At 40.7% G+C, this 23,445-nt stretch overlaps 2 protein-coding genes across 3 annotated transcripts; both read left to right on the plus strand.

Moving 5' to 3' along the window:
* The first annotated feature begins 1,448 nt into the window (after positions 1-1,448).
* Positions 1,449-15,991, plus strand: LOC124142554. Its single transcript, XM_046511110.2, has 6 exons — positions 1,449-1,800; positions 5,677-7,413; positions 11,012-11,299; positions 12,509-12,655; positions 13,366-13,586; positions 14,094-15,991. Exons 2-6 carry the CDS (start codon positions 7,347-7,349, stop codon positions 14,241-14,243), a joined length of 873 nt encoding a protein of 290 aa, XP_046367066.1. The 5' UTR covers positions 1,449-1,800; positions 5,677-7,346; the 3' UTR covers positions 14,244-15,991.
* A 2,239-nt stretch (positions 15,992-18,230) lies between these two features.
* On the plus strand, positions 18,231-22,472 carry LOC124142555 (E3 ubiquitin/ISG15 ligase TRIM25-like). Of its 2 annotated transcripts, none has more exons than XM_048397892.1 (3): positions 18,231-18,285; positions 19,585-19,876; positions 20,461-22,472. In XM_048397892.1, the coding sequence occupies exons 2-3, from the start codon at positions 19,585-19,587 to the stop codon at positions 22,098-22,100; spliced, it is 1,932 nt and encodes a 643-aa protein (XP_048253849.1). In that variant the 5' UTR covers positions 18,231-18,285; the 3' UTR covers positions 22,101-22,472. The 2 variants fall into 2 exon arrangements, with proteins under 2 accessions (XP_048253849.1, XP_046367067.2); XM_046511111.2 differs by having other exon boundaries at positions 18,231-18,269.
* Positions 22,473-23,445: the final 973 nt, after the last annotated feature.

Below are 23,445 nucleotides of genomic sequence, written 5' to 3' on the forward strand. Positions count from 1 at the left end.
GGCATTTAATACAATTGGATGTTTTTCACAACATTTAGATGAATTTCATGCGGAATATTTAGCCTTGTGTATTCATCTGATTCAGTCAGTCGGTCCAAATGTTCAACTTAACACCGTATATGTATTATCTAAGCGCACCGTAAATCATCTTGCATTTAGAAACTTTAGCATTATGTTTAAAGTGACCGAGGTGCTGACACAGCTTTGAGCAATATTTTACGACGGGAAAGCTCAACATGGCAGGAAGTACCACAGCCACTATGTTAGGAAAACCCACAGTCATCATGGTAGGAAAACCCACAGTCACCATGCTTTGACAGCCCTCGGTCTCCATGGTAGAAAAGCCGACAGTCACCATGGTAAGAAAGCCGACAGTCACCATGGTAGGAAAGTCGACAGTCACCATGGTGGGAAAGCGACATTCACCATGGTAGGAAAGCCCTCAGTCACCATGGTAGGATTGTCGACAGTCACCATGGTATGAAAACCGACAGTCACCATGGTAGGACAACCGACAATCACCATGGTAGGACAACCTACAATCACCATTGTAGGACAAGCGACAATTACCATGGTAGGACAACCGACAATCACCATGGTAGGACAACCGACAGTCACCACGGTAGGAAAGCGACATTCACCATGGTAGGAAAGCCCTCAGTCACCACGGTAGGAAAACCGACAGTCACCATGGTAGGACAACAGAGTAAAAAAATACATGTACCATAATCCTGGTGATGGAGAGAGAGAGAGAGAGAGAGAGAGAGAGAGAGAGAGAGAGAGAGAGAGAGAGAGAGAGAGAGAGAGAGAGTGGCGTTTAATGCAGCTTTGAACAACATTTCCGTATATATCATGGCATGTTAAGAGTGGAAGGAAATTAAGAAGTAATGCAACGTTAGAACATGCACGAGGATATGGAGGGCATTTTTTCTTGGAATACACATATACAATCCGAAATTGTAAAGTTAAACTGAAATTGAGTTGACACTTTGCCACAGTTATTAAGCATAGATGCTCTCTGACATGTGACTCATAGCAGCACGAGTTATATATAAAGGATCGATACCCCTTGACGCATACAAGCAATGATGACATATGCTGCCTCAGCTGAAGGTGATCAAAATTAGCAAATGATAGGGGATATCCGTCCAGTGCTCCGTACAAATCTCCCCAACAAGTCATCATCTGGGCATAGCTTGACATACATGTTTCTTAACATATGCTTGATCTGGTTGATGGCGTATGCATATAACACACTGATTTACATTCAGTAATAAAGACATGAAAATCTCTTTGAGACATGACAATGTCAACCTCTTCCCTGAACAAATCCATCAATAAGTGGATGTCTCTAATTACCGAGTATTTGGCCTGGGACGGGGAGCATGGATACTGCCAATTCCACCAGAAGAATCATCGAGTATTGATCATACAGTGAAGAACCACGACTGCACCATATCGGTTGGGCTGTACACGACGCCGTTCTCACTTGTCGTCTATAGCGTGGGCTGTGCGACAGGGCGGTCCCGTGGGACAACTGCTACCTTTTATAGGTACACCCCTGACTTGGATGTTTTAACAGTTATGAAAATTTGATGATGCCTTACAAACGGATAAATACAATCTGACGAATTCTGCAATTATGTGCAAGTCGAGAAGCTCAGTTGTGTGGAATCGATGATGTTGGCAACTTGCATTATGGTGGATGTGACAGATTGTTTCATGTTAAAGGATTAACACTCATAGTGAATTGTGTTCTGATGTTAACGCTGTGGATATGCCATGATGTTGTCAGCAAAGGTAATTTGTGTACAACTTCCACTTCATTAAATAATCCATACATCGTGTTTAATAATCCATACATTTACATTGTTACATGTAAGTACTGAAATAGTCGACCATTAAGTTGGTTGACAAAGCCAATCGGGTTATCTCTCTCTTTATCAAACGTCTTTTACCTGAGTAGTCATTATGCATTGATAAAATGATTACGCCAAGCGTGCGTGAATGCGAAATTTGCTAGCAAGATGGAGGCGCTTTCAGACAGGTTTTGCCACTCATGCAGCAAAATCTGCCTGAAAGCGCTTCCCTCTTACATTACGTTAAATTGTTCTTGGTTCAGTAAATATTCTTTCAGTGGTAAGAAGTTTTTATCTTAATTTCAATGTAATCTGCAAACTAAATGAAGGAATGGACTAGGTATCAAAACAAATCAGAACAAAAACATCAAGCTCTGGAAATTGCAAAAAATATGTATGCAGGCATTCTGTATCCTTTGTATGCTGTGAAAAGCTGTGCCTACAATAATATCACACAATCAATATGTGTGCTAATCTAGGTCTTCGTAATTGAATTGCTCTTCGGGCTGAAGAAATTTGGATCAAGTAGCGCGTTGACACACCTGCCGACTCACCTGCTATAATGGCAAGTGCTGGCATGAAGGGGAAAAAACAAGGACTAGTCGGCTCGGATGTGAATACTGTTCGTTTACACAAATACAAAGTGAATTGGGTATTAATTTTAAGCTGCGGCGTCGTATCTCAACTCGTTAACACTGTTACACCGACATAAGTCCGGATTAGTCTCGGCCGCGTCATACCAAAAGACTTTAAAAGGTGGTACTTGTTTTTACCTTGTCTGACGCTCGGCATTAGGGAATACAACTAGAGGGAATACTAAACGGTGGCAAGGTATCTCAGTGGGAAAGCACTTTAAATCGGCATTAGTCCGAACTAGTACAAGCAGCCACACACACTTACATACATGCTATATAAGTGCAATAATCTTGAACGCGACGTTAATCCCTATTTCTCCCCACCTCACAAACATTGGTTAGTTGGGACTTGATCTAACCCTCAATCCCCACGGGGTATGTTCTAATTAGGAAGACCGAGCATAAACCATTACTGCAAAAGAAAACCAATACATTTTCACATGGTAACCCGGAGGTAATAATCTCAGCAATAATTTTTCCCAGTGAAAGTACCAACAGGGTCACTAAAGCAATGCATAACGAATCGATTAAATTTTCACGTCGACCTTGTTACAATCCTCATACATTGTTGACTAAATAGGTCAAATTGGAAAGATTAAGTTTCTAATATATCTGAGCTATAGGTCATATGTATATCTATATGTATGAGAGTATGTGTAGCTCCGAGTTCACTGACAGTGTGGCCCCGGATATGCATTCTTGGACCATGTTAACAAGAGTTCGCAGGCAGAAAATATAGTCTCAGAGCGTCACGATCGATGAATAGGATTTTGTTTCGAGAGGGCGGCCAATTAGGCGTAGGTGCTAGTCAAGCCTGATTCTCTGATTGCAGACTTTGTACGGAAACAATTAATGGACCTGCTCCTGTATTGATTGCTGTGGCACCAGGGAGCCACATGTCGGCTCAGATGTTTGCATTTGCTCTGTACCGACAAAAAAATACTTTCCCCTTGCGCGTACTTCGCGAACATCATACCTCCTTTCCCGGTAATAGAATCGTTGCTATTGTCATTTCCAGGCTAATATTTGACATTGTGCAATTAAATGATCAGTTAAACCTCGTTAGACCGGATTCTCATAATCCAGACACATTCGATTAGATTGGGCTGCTTAGCGTTCATTCCTCATACCCAAGGCCCGGATGCGATTCCCCACAACTGTTCATGTTGTGAAACGCAGTTCTCGTGTCTCCGGGCTTGATATTGATGTAATATTGCTAAAAGGGACGTGCAACCGCACTCACATCCAGTGAAATGTGAATTTAGACGGGTACACTTGGAATGGTACGTTCGTATATGCGGCTTTGCACTGTACATACAAGATATGGTCAAGAGTTGCCAAAATGGTGTATACTGGCTTGTGCAATTGAGAAATTCCGACAAATAATTGTAACAACTTTGTACAGAATTAAAATCAAACGTTTCATATTTCTTTATTGGTGCCCTTGAGGAGTTTGCATCCCTCTACAACAACACAGTTTCTTACACACAAATAGTTTGTATTCAATACCAACAGGTCAGGTGTGTAATTCCGTTTAAATACGTTCAGCCAGACACTGCAAGCAGTCACATTGTATTTATAGTGCTCTGAAATACGAAGCCACCGTTGATTTGATTTGCTATATGGAGCAAGGCGCCCTTGGAAGCAATACGAACTGGTATAATTGAATAAAGACCCCTCGAAACATCCGAAAATACGTTATCCTTAACAGCTAAGTTGCAAACAACGTGACAGATTCTTTTGTAAAAGCAAATGTTGTTGTCCCCTGAGAGTTGCAACATAAATATGTGTGTTCATTTGTTTGTGGCGTAATTTGTCAAGAAGAGCGTTTCAACAATTTTAGACCGTCTCCGTGTCTTGTGGTAGAGCGTCCGCCCGGAGAGCGGAAGGTCCGGGATTCGATCCCCGGCCAAAAGACGTTAAAAGATGGTACTTGTTGCTACCCTGTCTGGCCCTCGGCAACAAGGAAAGGTCGGCTCGGAGTCAGTGTACTGTCTCTTCAGGAGTGGGGTATTCATGTTAAACTGCGGCTAGCACTATAAATCGGCATCAGCCCGGACTAGTACAAGCAGACACACACACGCACGCACGTCGCTATATAAGTGCAATAATCTTGGACGCGACGTGAAACCCTATTTCACCTCACCTCAACAGATGCAAATGGTGTTGACTGCCTCAAGGAAAAATATTGGAAGCTGATATTGGATGACATATATAATTCAGAATGTAATGTCATCATACAAGCATAAGGATGCTTTTGTTTTGTGTTCACAAGCAAATTGGGGTGCTAGGCCTTCGATCCATAGAAAAGCATATAGTCCCTGAAATATAGTTTATATAAGGTAAAACATAATAACCCTACGAGGGAACCTCGAGTATTGAGGAACCACATGTTTGCTTGTTCACAGTATCATTCACTGTTCATTTGTACACACTATCATCCACTGGTTTGATTGTTTACACTATCATCCACTTGTCGACCAGTTCTTACCTGACCTACTGGTTCTGGTCAGCCAATTGTCTTTTCACCTCACCATCCACTATTTCATTTGTTCTCGTTGGCTTGTCCAGGGCCTAATGATTCGTAGATTTTCCAAAACGCCAGACATGTAAAACATGCTTACCAAGTCAGCAACAGACAGAGAACGTACAAACCAATTTATTATGAGCTATACATAATCCAGATCAGAGGGATCGGTTTCAAACAATGTTGTTACCACTAAAGCATTTCTTGGTAGGTCATTGTGGCAACCTAATATGATACGTTGTCTGACGAGACATCGATTTTTATAATGAGTAAAGACAGCTTGAAAGATTCGTGGGCAAAACTATAGTTTTAGGAAAGAAATGAACAAATATCAGTGAATGGGTCGTTAATGACACACACATCAATAAACAGTTATTTCACCAGTGTTCTGTAAACCTACCCCTGGATACTGCCTGAGGCATTGAGCACCACAAGTTGTTCAAACGAATATTGGCCACTCGTTTCATGGTGAAAATTGTGATGTTTACTGATTATTGTATTTTCAGTGAACTGGTGACATAGTACACTAGATGAGCGCTACCTGAAGTCGGGCCTGTTCGGGGCTATGATAGTCATATGATGTTTAAATCAATATTAGCAAATAGATTCATGAAAAAAAAGTAAATTAATAACACATAGATGAATGTATTTTCAGTGAACTGGTGACAAGGCGCAGTTAACAGAAGCTACCTGAAGTCGGCCAGTCCAGACATCGTGTCCGAGGCGTCTCCCAAAACATTTTGTACATTGGACGAATCACAGAATCCCATGTACAGGGCAGAGACGGAACGATGATATGCACGTGTGCATTTTGCATTTTGCATTTTGCATATTATTAACTTACATACACCACATGACATACGCTGAACCAATGTCCCGGAGGACAGTGCTTCCAAATGTATATTCATACCAGAATGGCAAGTGTCAGTGTTAGTGTCTGTAATGCATAAGCGTTGGCACATGTGTACAGATGTGTAAGGAACAGTGTAACTGTAACATAGATATACCATATAAAGGAAAACAAGGAAAACGAGGATATTTTCGTAATTAATGAACACTATGATAAAGGTTGTCAGCAGTAAAAAAATTGATGACCGAAGCAGGAAATACATCGATATCAGTGTAACAGATATACCCTAGTATGTTTGACGGAAAGTCGTTCACAGAAGTTATATGAATTGATTCCTTGCAGCCTGATTCTGACTAACAACACTCTACACGCGGGCATAATGTCTCACAGCAATGTCCTCTTTAATCTTAATTCATTCAAAGAACGTATTTGTTTGGTACTTTGTGAACAGGATACATCCACGCCGGGGCGGATGTCACCTAATGTATGTTTTTGATTCGATGGCAGTTTAGATCTCCTGACTAATATGTTACTGCCTTGGTTTCCGTGGTGGACAAAAATCGAAACTCTTCACAAATGATGTCTGTGGCGTGCTGTGAAAGCTCGTCAAGAATGCTTTTAGCGTGGGGTTTGATGTATTCAGCAAATATGGAATAGTACATTGATAATGAGTTTTTTTCCCAGTGTGACATTAACACACACTAAATTCATAAAATTCGTGATTCTGTGGAAAATACCTGTGAGAACTGGAGAGTGTTGCCAGTGTTGTTTTGATGAAATGGAATAGTTCCTCGGAGTGACATCTGATATAAGGAGTGAACCATACAGTTAGAACACCAAGGCTGTTTCATGTGTGAAGAGAGTACATTTCATACTTCATGACATAACAGTTTCAAAACACATTTCCTGAAGTGGACACAACGCCTGGTGTTTGAACACAACACCGTCGATGACCAACCATCAGCCACAAATGACATGACCGTCGGTGATCAAATGTAAACCACAATTAACATCACTTTGCAGTTCAGAGTGAATGTTTCAGTAAACAATAATGATCAAATGTTAACCAGTATGGACACCAATGTACAGTGCAGGTGTGAGCCTTTAATTCAGGACCGTCGATGATCAAATGTAAACCAGCATGGACACCAATGTACAGTGCAGGTGTGAGCCTTTAATTCAGGACCGTCGATGACCAAATGAAAACCAGCATGGACACCAATGTACAGTGGAGGTGTGAGGCTTGAATTCAGCACCGTCGATGATCAAATGTAAACCACAAAAGACATCGGAGTACAATCAGAGCGTGAGGTTTAAATACAGCACATTGGTGATGAGAGGTGAACCGACATCAGGGTATGTGAATAGATATGGTTTCCAGTCAGCAAGAACAATTGCACTTGTCGACGTAGCATGAACAAGGAATGTGTTAATCACTCGATGGTTCAACTAATATCAGCATTCTTTTCACTGCAATGAAGTTTCTATACAGCTGCCTTCTTCTCTCCGTCCACCTCAATTTCGTCCTGCCTCTTCTTACGTGTAAGTAGTGTTTCCAGTCATTATTATCTCATCTCTTGTGCCTACAGTAACGTGTCTGACGCCTAAGTTTGCACCAGAAAGTGCTGAATCTGAAATAAAGTACAACTCACGGAGATATACTGAGGGTCACATTGGGGTGTTAAACCGAGTACTAACAAATCCCGACTGGTACAATATGATTGCATTGATGATCTTTGTTTCAAGAAATAATAAAATGTATACAGTCACTGTCGCTCCATGCGAAGTTTTATTTTTGAGTACCTCAAAACCTATGACCTAGTATCGATTAACAGTTGAAAGGACGATGTCAGATAAAAAAACCCAACTAAACCCAACAACAAAACACCAACAAACCTAACAAAGAGAAAAGAGAAAGAAAAATAAACCTATTACAAAATATTTATCAGACATTTTAACTGTTCCATTATCCGTTCTTGTACCCATTAGGTTCCCTTAAGATTGGAGAACATTTGTTTCATTTTCCGTGAAGCACCGTTCTAACACTTTCATTACTGTGCCACGTCCTGACACTTTCATTACTGTGCACCGTCCTAATACTTTCATTACAGTGCACCGTCCTGACACTTTCATTACTGTGCACCGTTTTAACACTTTCATTACTGTGCGCCGTTTTAACAGTTTTATTACTGTGCACCATTTTAACACTTTCATTACTGTGCACCGTCCTGACGCTTTCATTACTGTGCACCGTTTTAACACTTTCATTACTGTGCGCCGTTTTAACAGTTTTATTACTGTGCACCGTCCTAACACTTTCATTACTGTGCACAGTCCTGACACTTTCATTACTGTGCACCGTCCTGACACCTTTGTTACTGTGCACCGTCCTAATACTTTCATTCCTGACACTTTCATTACAGTGCACCGTCCTGACACTTTCATTACTGTGCACCGTCCTGACACTTTCATTACAGTGCACCGTCCTGACACTTTCATTACTGTGCGCCGTATTAATACTTTCATTACAATGCACCGTCCTGACACTTTCATTACTGTGCACCGTCCTGACACTTTCATTACTGTGCGCCGTATTAATACTTTCATTACAGTGCACCGTCCTGACACTTTCATTACTGTGCACCGTCCTGACACTTTCATTACTGTGCGCCGTATTAATACTTTCATTACAGTGCACCGTCCTGACACTTTCATTACTGTGCACCGTCCTGACACTTTCATTACTGTGCGCCGTATTAATACTTTCATTACAGTGCACCGTCCTGACACTTTCATTACTGTGGACCGTCCTTACACTTTCATTACTGTGCACCGTCCTAACACTTTCATTACTGTGGACCGTCCTTGCACTATCATTACTGTGCCCCGTCCTAATACTTTCATTACTGTGCACCGTCCTAACACTTTCATAACTGTGCACCGTCCTAACACATTCATTACTGTGCACCGTCCTGACATTTATATTACTGTGCGTTGTCTTAACACTTTCGTTACTGTGATGTGTGTTTTTGTCATACTGATATATACAGTATATAACAAGGTCGTCGTATCGATGTTTCCATCCTGCTGCGGAATAGACCCGCGCAACTGTTTTTTTTCCATTTATCAACTGAACGGCGCATGTTTCATCAGTAATTTAACACCAAAAGTAATTTGGCTACATGGCTCAATCACACACACAGTCGTTGATTTACAGACACTTGACTCACTAAATATGTTTCAGATCTTGTGCCTCGGTTGTTATTGTTAAATTTACCACACATTGTTACCGTTTGTAAGAGTTAAAGCTGTATTATGGAGGTAAAGAAATAGTCCATTATTGTTATGGATTTTACTGTATTGATATGGGAAAGTGTTCTTGACTGTGGAAAATGCACAACTTACCTCTCCCAATTCCCCGTCTCGCTTTTGAAGCAGTCTACACATTTACACATTCAGATGTTTTATAGCTTATTTGTGAACTGAAGGTGAACGTTGTACAACGTTTTAACAAACTTATTTCGAAAAAGAAATTACAAATGCACCCTTCCTTTTCTGAAAAGCCATGTCATAATCAACTATACAAGCAATGCATAAAAAGTATTTTTGAGTTAGGCTTTCAGTTGTAGTGCTGTTATGTCGCGACACAAAGTATAAATTTCTATATTTGCATCCTTGGGGATGCAAACGGGAAGTATCTGGGTCGTGAACGAACGCTGTGACCACACCCCACTGTCAGAAGACTTCATGAAATATTGTTGTCTTCTGACAGGTAATTATATACTCTATACTGAAAGCTCCGAATAGTGAAACTCTATTGTTATGAGAACCCTTTATTCTGACTTGGTTGTGTGGAGTGTGGGGTGGGTGTGTGTTCGTGTGTGTGTGGGGTGGGGGGTAGGGATGGGGTGGGGGGGGGGGGGGGGGCATATATACATATGTTTTGTTAATCGCTTCGTTAGCTGTTCAGTGGCTGTTCAAAGAGCAAAGGTTATCTTTAACCTCTTAAAGATATAATGAACCAAAGTATCGATCTGCTTGAAGACATAATTACCATTCCCACCACACTATGCCACAATGTAGTGCGCCTCAGTTCAAATGTTATTCCAGCTTTGAACCTCACATCGTGAAGACTGTGTAAACAGCTAACTGTTTGTTTAATCTCCTACGTATTTCAACATGAATCCAGATATGTCGGCTCAAACAGCAAGAATATTGATATATTCTCTCGTTACAACTGCATTTTTTATTAGATGTTTAATATGAAGCAAAGATGCACAGTCACTGCATCGATCGCACCAGAACGACAAGGCTCCATCAGACATTACGATATTGAGTTTGGATGCTGCTACACTCATTGGGGACATACGTTTATTCTCATAAAGTTAATGGGTTGTTGGTGCCAATATGTAATCCCACGATTAAGTAGTGATGATGACATTTTGCGCATGAGATGATTAGCAATCGAGATTGAGGATCACTTTATGCACAATTCTCGTGCTTAAGCTTCAAATAGTTTTTATGCTTTATAGTTAGGTTAAAGAAGTGTCTACACAAATGGTTTGGGTAACAAAGTCGTCCGAACGATTATATTGACACGGTGTGAACTGGGATTAACACACTTTGAAAATTAGCACAGTCCTATCGTGGTGTGTCAGCTTGATGTGTGAGCGTGGGGTGTTGACAAACCAAGGTTTATAATCGCGACGAAGCACTAAATTACTAAATTAAACACTAAATTATGGCCTGTGTAGCGTAATTTGTTATTATGTTTCGGGTAACCAAAATAACTTATATGGTTGTGTTGAGTGAGAATAACAAACATGGGTTGGTGCAGAGAAACAAAGAATCGTAATCCAGATAAGAATGGAAGCAATTATGTCAGTTGCGGGAATACCGCCGTTCTTTTAGAGGACTAAATTGTTTTCTTTGGAGGGCCGTCATACGTTGCTTTCTCCATGTATCTGGTCTAAAGTTTGAATAATAACAGAAGGAAGATAAATACACTGGCCTAGCAATTATGCAGAAACGGCTAGTCTTTATACATAATAACATGTGGGCCAGCAGACAGACATTGCTAGGACTGCTCATTTGCTAGCGCCTAGTCGCAGATGGAACGTCTGGCAAGTCTCTGTTTCAGACTACATGACAGAGAGATGCTCTGAGAATCTGCTTGAGATGGTGGACCTCCCAGTCTCAGCCGGGAGGTTGCGTCTCACGTACGAGAATGAACGATACCGGAAGGACATGGTTTGCAGGATGTCCATCCGGGCACCTGCTGACCATCAGCTGATGGTCAGTTTTCTAGACATGGAGATCGAAGGGTTTATGTCGGAGGGGTGTGAGTCGGATTACTTGATGCTCTATGATGGTCCAGATGACAAGAGTCCTTCCATGGATAACCACAAATATGTCGAGCAATATACTCGTAAGTCTTACGTTGTTGTTGTTGGAGTGAGTGAGTGAGTGAGTGAGTGATTTTTGGACATTCTAGCTGTATCACGAAAGAAACCATTCTTCGTTTGAACTGTTTGCTTTCGTATTAGCTTCCTTCAAAAATAAATAATGTAGCATTGCGGTATGAATATTTTAACAATTAGATTTTCAATTAAATTTTAAATGTTGAAAGAAAGAAAACTTCTCTTTGGTTTATATTATTTAGTATCCTGCTGAGCGGGACGGCTGATGTCATGTGTGTATGTGGCGTCATCCGTTGTTTGAAAAGGTCATTACATTGCAGTGTGACGTCATATAATTCGTACAGTTGTTGGACTACATGTAGAAAGACACCCTTTTGTCTGCTTCTCCACCATGGATAAATACAACAAGACATAAGTAACATAACATCAGCATCAGTACACACGGTGTACAATCATGCAACAATAGTTGGAAGCATTACAGTTTACATTATTAAAAAGTGTTATCAAACGTGACATCAAAAACGAAGCAGACAGGTTTAAGCATCTTATATCAATGATAGTTGGGGTTACAACATGCAAAGCATCAGTAAAGCTTTCAAAAAGTTGTGTGGCCCACTTTTAGAGAATATTTTCAAATTTGACGCATCAGTGACAAAGATGATGCGGAATGCAATTCCCTATTTGGATATGTTCCATATGCTCCATATTGATAAACACATGATTAGATAAACACACATGATTAGAAAAACACACGTGATTAGATAAACACATGCATGTAATGTAGTCGGAAATGTACAAAGAAATGTATAAAGATAATACTCAACGACACTTCACAGCATACTTGACACATATCCTTCCATGTCACGAATGCCAGATGGCCACAGGTGTCTGGCTGTACCGGGCTGAGAAAGTCCAAAAGAATTTCTGAAAATGTAACTTCACGTTTGCTAACTGAACAGGGAATTCGTCAGGTGTGGGAACGGATGTGTGATTTCCTGAAACCATCAATATTAATTTTTTTCAATAAAAAATGTGAAAGCCTTTTTTAGTGCCTGTGTATATGTCCGGAAGAGGTTAGGGTACGGGAGCACACGTAGCTAAGTCGTCTATGGTACCGCCAATACATACATTATATGCAAACTAATTTGTGTATCATTATTCGATGTGGTGACGTTTAGGGATATATTTTTGTTAGCATGACTACGTGTATCTTTCAGAAACGCCCCAAACAAATAGACTATGTGGATCTCTCACTCCTCGGGCGACGTTTGTCACCACCGGCGATGTCGTCACGTTAGTGTTCAACAGCGACATGACGGTCCAATACCGAGGATTTGACCTCATCTTCACTGCATTCCATACTGGTGAGAGTGTGTTTTGGTGCCATTGAAATTATCGTGCACGATTGGTCTGGGTGTAGTGTAGTGATGGCACTGCAGACAAAGACGTCACTTATGGCGCCTTCGCGAGTCCTTTCGATTAGTATCCTTTAAATTACAATTCGATGTGGGCGATCCCGAAACCTGTGGTCATAAGTTTGAACCCCGTCTAAAACCAACATCAATTAGGATTTTCCCAAAACTGACCCTTGTAATATAACTGAAATTCTGTTCCAATACTGTTAAACCAAACTCACTCACACACTTTGTTTCAGTATGTGTTTCATTTTATAAAGTTTCGAATATATCGATAGTCTGACAGGATGATATCGAAATTACCTTTAGACACTAACTTGTAAACACGGTTTTCCTCGGGTCATCGATAATAATAATCTACAGCTTGATCAACTGTTACACCCGTAGACCCCCCTTGAGGATCTGGGTTAGAATTTGGTTTTCAGCGACTCATGCTTGTCGTAAAATGCGACTAACGAGACTCGGTATATGTCGGTCATCGTATGCGCAGATAGATGCTCATGATCTCAGTCACCGGATTGTCTGGTCGAAACCCGATTATTCGGAGACCATCATCAAATAGCTGGAATATTGCTGAGTTTGGCGATATACAACACACACGCAAACAATACACCCCTTAATGTGCATCACTGTAACGCTTGTTTGTCAATACTCTTTAGGCGAATGTGAGACGGCCGAGTTCAGATGTAACAACAAACGTTGCATCAACGCCAGTCTCCATTGTGACGACTACAACAACTGTGGCGACCACAGCGACTGGTGCGGCCCCAGCACCATCCTCATGTACTTCATCATCTTCATCTGTGTCGCAGTATTCATCCTTCTCCTTACGTCAGTCATCAGATGTGCATGGCAAGAAAAAGCGCGCAAGTTTCCAAAGGTAATATTTGTTTGTTGTTCAAGGCCTCACGCAAGTCAATGAAACCATTCAATGTCGCAATTTCACTGTTGCTCGGGGTATAATGCTGGAAAAGGGAAAAGCCGAATTGACACAAATGTCAGAATCTATTCGGAACATATCACTGCACAGGGTTCGGGGCATTCATCTAACGGCCTAATGCCCTTTCTAAAGTACAATATTGGGATACAAGAATATGTAGAGTTGTCCTGTACAATGTTGGAATATTCGCAGAGCTGTGGCTATTCCAATAACAATATGTGTGGAAATACATAAAAATCAACAAAGAGAGTGAATTTTCAGTTTAAGACCTACAAAGAGCTTGAAACGTGACGTTATATCCACATTGACGGTGCGCAAGTTCGGTTCTAAAATCAATTTACCACTGTTCAGTCAACAAGCAATCGAGCTCTACATTGACAACATAGCATGTTATCTGCCTACTCTCTCCCTTACAGTTTTAACTCTTCCGTTCCTTTCTTCTTGCAGAGCAGTTCATCGGGGACTGACAATGACCTCATTACGACCAGTACGGGCATGCGCTTCTCAGGACGGGGGTCATCAAGCAGTTTGAATTTGTCGTCAGAGCCTCTTGCACAGCAGGAACCTCTCCTGAATGAAAGTCAAAGTAGTGTTTGACCCACACGGACCTGTTCTTTGTTGGGAAGGTTAATATGCAATGCAGTGTGGACATCATGCGGCGAGTGGCTCGAGAGGAACTATCAAGACCCATCTCGACTACACTTTTGATGGCACGACGTTTTGGGTGTAGCTTTCATTGCGTGCAGAAAAGACATGGTGTCTGAAATATCCACAACAATGACCTTTATTATTTACATCTAATACTTACTGTTTAATCATTTTCGAGATACACATTATCCCTCTCGTGCCGTGAAGCACCTCTTTTGAATAATCTACGTTGATTGGCTGATGGGAAAGTTCACTTTCTGCGACCCCCTATAAAGAGGTTGTTAGGTCTTCAGGCAGAGAACAATCTTGGAAGAAGATGTGACTTAAATGAGATTGTATCAGGACAAATCATGAATATCAGAAACTATACATGTGTCAAGTCACTTGCTTGCCGTTTGTTCGAGTGACTTCTATGTCCATTTAGGGGGGCAGAAAAGTTCACTCCGTCACATGAAACAAGGTAAAAACCACAGTTTTCCCGTCGTGAAAGATCCTTCCGCAGGTTCACTTAGGTTAACCTTGTTACGACTTTTTTTGTGTAACGATGTTGTTCTTTACATTTCAAACCAGATTAATCGACCTTGGTTAAAGTGGAAACCAGGAATCTATAGGGAGTCCGGATTATATTCGGAACATGGTTGCATTTTTTGGAGGTTCCTGGTCATGTTGGTATATGTAAGTCTGGATCCCCGTGAGTTTCGTGTGAACGAACATGTGTGAACGTGTGTGAACACGAGCGAACAACTCTGGGTTGTTATGGAAGAATTGTGTGTTTCAAGTCAATTTTGTGTGAGATGGTCAAAGAAGCAGGTTTCGTTATATATTGACTGAGTAGTGCTGTCATCTGGAATGACAACGTGATACATAACGCATGACTTAATGGGGCACATCTTTGGTGTGACAGATCAATCAAAGAACGAAATTTGGATGTTTTTGTTTTAGGTGGAGCATGCTATTCTTAAAGTGGAGGTGCTGAATATACACGTCCAGAACAATCCCTCTGTTTGGCATTTGTACAACCTACAGATATCAACACCTCAAATCAAAATATATTCTACAAAAATGACAAATATTCAGTGTCTGTGTGCTCGACGTGTTGTACGGACAGAGAACAATAACTGTGAAACCAAAAAAGGAATGGGTGAAATTGTTTCAAATATATTTTCATTGAGTATTAGAATCTTTGCTCCATGCAGATTGGCAGATTCGATCCATTTCTTCCGTTGTTTTCGCTGGTTGCGAAGAAATCAAAGTCAATAGCAACGTGACGTCATATGCTGCAAAGAATTGAAATTGATTGACTGCGTTGATGTATGCTTGTAAATGTTTCAGAAACAAAGACTCGGGTAATAAACAGAACAGACTCGCAACTCGGGATTACCGATCATCTGCCCATACCCAGGGCTGGGGATTCCCCCGATTAAGTCACTTGGCGGCAGATGTCCGCTTTATTCTAATGCCATGCCACATGCTGGAGAATCCACTGTACATTCCACTGCGAGGGACCACTGATGATAGAAAGAACGTCATACCGTTATATGCACAATGTATACAATGTACACATATACAAGGAACTGACGTTAGTTCAAGCCATCATATAGAAAGAACATTGTACATACGGCACTTACACGTATAACTTCTTTGAGTGGCATTTAGAAGTTGCAGTGATGAAGTAAGACGAGTTCTATGGATGAACAACTTCTTTACTATTGTAATAAAGAAGTTGTTCATCCATAGGACTCGTCTTACTTCACTTACACGTATGTCAAAAACATAACTGAAGAGGGGACTTTGCAATTATAATGCAATTCGGAAACATTTGCAGTCTGTATCTATCTCCTGTACACGACTCGACTGCATGTACATGTGTTATATAGTACAAATATCCAGCACTTAATACCATTGAACGATTACAAATACCGATTTGAATTTTCGAAAGATGTTATTCGCCATAAATATCATGTGTTTACATACACAAATATAAAAACTCAATAACAACATATCAGTATATTTCGTTGAATAAAGACTGGGATTGATATGAAACTGCATAGAATTTTTCAATGGCTACACTGTACCATACACATGCATCTCACATCGATATGTCCCGTAAAAATGCTTGTCGTAAGAGGCGACTAACGGGATCGGGTGTCAGGCTCGCTGACGTGGTTGATGCATGTCATCGTATCCCAGCTGCTTAGATGTCAATCACTGGATTGTCTGGTCCAGACTCGAGTATTTACAGAGCGCCGTCATATAGCTGGAATATTGCTGAGTGTGGCGTGAAACAACAAACATACAAACACATCGATATATGACGTATACAACTATCACTAATAGCGTTATAATGGCAGTTAAGCAGGAAAATAAATGTGACATGCGTTTGTTGTTTTACGCCGCTCGCGGCAATACTCTAGCTTTATCACGGCGGCCAGTAGATAATCAGGCCTGGGCCAGTACAATCAGTGGGTGATAGCATGAGCATCGGTCCGTGTGATGGCATACTATCCCAAGTCAGAAAACATGAAAGCCCGATCCTCATTTTAGTCAAGACAAACAACGAGAGATGTTTGGAAACTGTTCTGTCCGAGAATTCCACAGAAGGACTGTCCTAAATAAGTAGGTTACCACAACTATTATGTTAAGTTACACTGTGACAATGTCATAATCAATAGTCTTAAATGACCAAATGAAAGTAGCTTACATCGGCTTATGCTGACATGCATTGAATCCCAAATAGCTCAGCTGAAATCTTATAATTAACATGATCATTAATGTGCTTCACTGAGTTTTACATTCCTCCAATATTCATCGTACGTTATACGGTACGTTGAAATATTGCTCATATCGACGTAAACCCACACTCACTCTATCTATAAGCAACTGAAACACTTTCAGCAGAAACATCCATAAGAAGATGTGACGAGAATGTATGTCCTCAAATAAAGGTCGGGGACATATTCTTACAGTCAGACTAAGAACCGATCTGACGCTTCAAGACTGCACAGTGAATTGTGTATATGCGTGCGTGCGCGGGTGCGAGTGTGTGTGTGCGTGTGTTTGTGTGCGTGCGTGCTTGGTGTCACTTCCACTGAACAATGAGGAAGAAAACGTCACATATCCAGGGCTGAGTGGATACCCGGTTGATTTCAGAGGCCTGGGACCAGGCACGAATTAAAGACCGGCGCAGGTCGAGTTAAGTTCATGTACATGGTATTTAACTGGTAGATAACCATAGTTTAGATTAAGTAAATAAAGAATTAAAATCCATGATCGTACATTTTGCAATCATTTTTACTTTATATAACCTATTATCGTCAATGCAGAGAGAGTGAAGACATTAAAAAATTCATATTTTTAAATCAGACCTTTCTTGTTTCCTTTCAAAAAGCGATTAAACATAATCACAAATGGCATTCGGCAAGAAGACACACTGCGATAAAGATCATTGTCGTAATTACAGCGGCATTTCTTCAACATATTGCCACAGCCCTTTGGATAGATCTATGTAAGCGACGACATTTGCAGGGGTGGGTGCAGCTTACACGGGTTGGTTGGCAAACAAAGACGGTAAGAGTTGCTTCCCTTGTATCATGAAGCGTCACGAGTGCACCAATATACAGTTATTTTCCTGACGCTCCTCGCTGCTCGTAGATACTATTTCACGGATATTTATAAATGCATTGTATATTAATCTTTATTGATAATAAGTAGTATACGGTTACTGAAGAGATATGATTAAGAAGAATCAACAATGGACCTTTCCGTATTACTTCAAATGTGTTTTTAGGAAAAGGGGGCAGACGGTACATCCAACAACATTGATAGTTGTTTCGTATTTACAAAGAATAACTGCCATGCTATATGCGGCGATAATACCCACGTGATGAAAATCTGGTATGACTGTCGCGTACCGTAGCCATATCTCACGGTGTCCAACCTCCCTCTACACCGTCCTGGTGGATCGAGTGAGTGAAGGTGAGGTGACACACAGGTGATATTCGTTAAGATTTCATGTACGATAATTATGAAGCTAACAATGAACGGATTTAGTAGCGATGCTACTCAGAGATGTATCGACATGATGTGAAGTCACATTCAGCTGACAATTCTGCCGTGGTGTTGTTTAGCTTCACGTTTGTGTCGTCCACTCCGACGTGTGACCTACTGTACTTTCCTCATGTACACGGGACCATCTATTACTAGTATAACCTGACCACGCTGATCTGTGTGTTGTCATTACGATACACGGACTCCAAGGTTGAGCCTTATGTCTTTAATACCTACATGTTTATATTATCCATTTTGGACACCAACAATAAGTTTTGTAACATTGCAGTTTTTTTCTCTCTGGGCAATAGATAACAATCCCATGTCGTTGTGCAAAGATAGCCATTGAGGTCAGCGCATTGCAATTGTCTGCGTGACAATAGACGTATGTGTATCTGTTCTAATACAAGGCTCCCATTTACTATTTATTCCCTGTTTTATGATATTAATAATGCATTTATTGAATTATTGATATCACAAATCCGATTTTATGGTATAGCATACTTATTAATATCGAAAAACATTTTTAATCGATTTATATTCAATATTTACATACAAGATAAGAAGAATAGATATTGATTCATTCGTATCTATATATCGAATGTGTGATATCAATATTTGTATTTTATGATCTCATAAAACATTGAATGTGTTGTACATCGGCGCCTCATGTTGTAGTTCCTATGTGGACATTTTCACCCGTGACTGCTCTAGTCATATGGCTGATACTGCCAATGTGGAATAAATGTTTAACGCACTCACATACACTCATGACAATGTCTTTCGTCATATCACTTGATGAGATAAACATGTTATTTGACAGGAAAGACAAGTATCCTCTCTAAATAGCATCCTTGATGTGATTTTGGGAAATGTGTTTGTGACATGTTTTGGCATTTCCTTTAATTCATATCGTATGCATTTCCAATTTCCACGTGCCATCTAATCTAAATAACTATACATTGAATATACAATATGGTTAGTTCCTACTTCAGAAAGTTAATGCGAAGGTTCGAATGTTAAAATGTCTGGACATCCGATTCTTTGTTCACATTGATACTCTTTCAAATTTCTGTGCTGCTGTTTTTGTGCAAATAAATGATAAAATAGGCTTGATTTTAAATACGTATAACAATCTTGCAACGTTTCTTCACTTAACCTTTGTCACGAAATTTGAAATGACCATTGACTATCCTATGTACATTATCTTGTCTTACACCTGCGCCTCTTTATCTGTTTCAAGATGGCGACGTCCCAGAAACTGGAGGAGCATTTTCTCACATGCACCATATGTACAGAGGTGTTTGACAATCCTTGCACCCTTGTGTGTTACCACACCTTCTGTCGGAAATGTGTCGTCAACTACACCAAAACCAGACCAGAAGCCATCAGTGCCAAGTCTCTGCTGTGTCCTTTCTGCAGCAAGATGACGAAAGTGTCTGACCCTGAGAAGCCAGTGGAGGAGTGGGCGGATGGCGTCAAGCCTAGCTTTGTCATCCAGGGACTTCTGGACTCGTTTGGTCCTGGATCCAGAGGTGAGATGTGGGTGGTACATGTCACATCCTCAACATGTTAACATTTGAGGTATATAATGGCAGTATCGTATGTATTCCATTGTAAAATGTTGTATGTAAGCCTCTCGCAAAATTGTTCCAGCACCATATATATGCGTCCTTGAAATCTAGCTTTTTTATGTGAGTGAGAAAGGGAGTGAGTATAACCGCTTTTATCAATATTTCAGTAATATCACGGCGGGGACACCTTAAAAATTCACATTAAACAAATGTGGGGAATCGAACCCTGGGTTTTGACGTGACGAGCAAAAGCTTTACCCACAGGGCAACCCTACTCCATAGCGTTTTGAAGTCATGACGAAATAACGTCACCCTTCAAAACCCTGCAACATGGTAACAGCTTAAATGGCCCATATTTGGTGAACGTAAAAAGGAAAAAGAAATAGCTAAACTGTTCATCTTTTTTGTTTATTAATGGAGAGCTAAAATGGGATAACCTGATATGTGACTCGAAGAAAGTTAGTAAAAGTAACCTTACATCTCTTTATTAGTCCCTACGTTATGAAGAGTGTGAACTTACTTGAATATTAATGTTGTTTCACAAGGTACAACTTACTGCACCTGTTGTCATGCAGAAGGGGAGACAACTCCAGCAACTGTGTGGTGCTCGGTATGTGACGAATCCCTGTGTCACCGATGTGCAAGGATGCATAAACGTTTCCCATCCACTCGTCATCATGATGTACTTGACCTGTCTGGAGAGGTCGATATCTCAAGGAAGCGAAACGTCATGTGTAATGAACACAAGGAAGAATGCATCAAATTCCTGTGCAAAGATTGCAAGAAAGCCACCTGTCAGACCTGTTGTGTTATCTATCACAGGAAATGTGACTCAGTTGTCACACTTGAGTCGGAATTACCTGCATTAAAATCCCAACTGTTGACTGAGAAGGAAAATATATTGAAGAAACAAATCCTTATGGAAACGAGAGTCGATACAGTTAAATCAAACTTCTCCACTGAAAAAGATCGGTATGCCCAAATAGAATCAGACATCAAGTCTTCCGGTAACAAAGCGAGAGAGAAGATCACTCTCAAGGAAAACAAACTCCTAGATGAACTGAAAGAAGTTTCAGAAAAGCACATTGGACAACTGGCAGCTGACATTAAGTCAGGGGAAATATCAGTACAGATGTGCCGACAACAGGCTGAACTGATAGACCAGACTCTACGGTCTGAGTGTGACATGGATTTGTATGAGATGTATCAGGGATGTGAGGCTGTCGGGGACACAAACATGAAGGATGGGGAAAGAATAGCGAGCGTCATGTTCAAACAGGACACGGACGATCTACAGATGGGTGAGATAGTCGTTCTGTATGAAGGTGTTCCCGTATTGCAGGACTCCATTAACGTGCTGGATCTGACGGTTACGCCTGTGTTACGAGACACGATTAAGGTCACGGTAGCAGGAGATGTAAATGAATCAAGGCCCATTGACGTGACAGCGCTAGTGATACATGATACAGATACAGTTGTAACGGCAGATGGGAACAACAACTGTGTGAAGTCTTTCTATTCCAGAGATTACCAGTCATGTCATAGTAAGCTCAGGCTGGGTAGTCAACCGTGGGGTCTGACAAAGTTACAACACAATCATGTGGCGGTCACTGTCCATAATACAATCGTAATTGTTGATGTCAACCCTGACCTTGTGATGCTCTCAACAATCGCAACAAGCAAACAGTACTGTGGTATAACGTCTCTGACACCATCAACACTAGCAGCAAGTTCCAAGTCTCCTCCCTGTGTGGATATTCTGGACATGACAGGAAACGTACTGAGGTCAATCAGCCCACTCAGTGGTGGAGAGAAGATCCTACAATCTCCTTTCTTTCTTTGTACCACAGGAACAGGAAACATCCTTGTGTCGGACTGCACTTCCAGGTGTGTCCTGTGCCTGACAACTGAAGGTGATGTTGTGTTCACCTACACCTCGACAGGAGACACAGCACTGACATATCCGCAGGGCATCACAAGTACCAGCACAGGCGACATCCTGGTTGTTGACTCCTGTAATGTTGTTCATCTGACTGAGTCAGGACAGTTTGTTAGAAACTTACTAAATGCAGATGACGGTGTCTTGTACCCGTACGGAGTTTGTGTAGATGGACGTGGTCATGTGTATGTCTGTAATTACCACTCAGATAAAATCCAAGTATTCACTTGTAGTGACACAGCATAGACTATTGATTCATAATCAAGTGAATATTCCATCTGAAAATGCCTTATGTAAACCAATGCATGTGTGAATATCTTCTTTCAAACTTGTCCGTCAGTTAAGACGACCTGAATATGTTAACATTATTCAGAAATGATTCCAGAACAACTCACACACAAGCTCCTTCCAATGATGAAATCTCGGTATTTGCAATACCAGCGTGATTCACATATATATCAGTATTTGACATATTAGCATCCTACCTTAAAAATCAAAAACTTTGTGCGAAGTAGTGTTTTTTAAACTATTTCTGTTTTCACATATTATTTTCTGTTATTTTGTTTTTTAAATCACATACCATAGTCGAAGGCAAAGGACTGAAATTAAGTTTGGTGTATATATATATATATATATATATATATATATATATATATATATATATCATTCAGGCGTAATGCAAGGAAAGATGTGACGAGAATATATGTCCTCAAATGAGCCTCGGGTGGTAGGGGGGGGGGGGGGGGGGGGGGGGTGGGGTGTATTCTTACAGTCAGACCAAGACCCAGTCTGACGCTTATCAAGACTGCACAGTGAATTGTATATATATAAATGTGTGTGTGTATGTGTGTGTGTGTGTGTGTGCGTGTGTGCGTATGTGTGTGTGCGTGTGCATGCGTGCGTGCGTTCATGCGTGTGTGCTTGGTGTCGCTTCTATTTAACAATGTGGAAGAAAGTGTCACGTATCCAGGGCTTAATGGATACCCGGTAGATTTCAGATGCCTGTAACCCGGCACAAATTAGAGACCGGCGCCGTGCCTATGTAAACTTCATGTACATTGTATTTAACTGTTAGATAACTATAGCTGAGGTTGAACTTTGTCCGAAAAATAAGAATTCAAATCCATGATTGGATTCTCGTACATTTTGCAATCATTTTTACTTCATATAACAAATATTGTCAATCGTAATGCAGCTCTTCAATTTAATCCCGATTACCCTCTCATGGGTTAGAGATTGAAAAAAATAAAGAATTCTTACTTAAATCAGACCTTTCTTGTTTCCTTTCAAAAAGCGATTAAACAGAATCACAAATGGCATGCGGCAAAAAGACACACTGCGGTAAAGATCATTGTCGTAATTACAGCGGCATTTCTTCAAAATATTATTGCTACAGCCCTTTGGATAGATCTATGTAAGCGACGACATTTGCAGGGGTGGGTGCAGCTTACGAGTTGGTTGGCATAATAAGACTGTAGGAGTTGCTTCCCTTGTATCATGAAGCGTAACGAGTGCACCAATATACAGTTATTTTCCTGACGTACCTCGCTGCTAGTGGATACTATTTCACGGATATTTATTAAATGCATTG

This window comes from Haliotis rufescens, unplaced genomic scaffold (assembly GCF_023055435.1).
Source record: "Haliotis rufescens isolate VD_foot unplaced genomic scaffold, xgHalRufe1.0.p SCAF_17, whole genome shotgun sequence".
NCBI classification, from domain to species: Eukaryota; Metazoa; Mollusca; class Gastropoda; order Lepetellida; family Haliotidae; genus Haliotis; species Haliotis rufescens.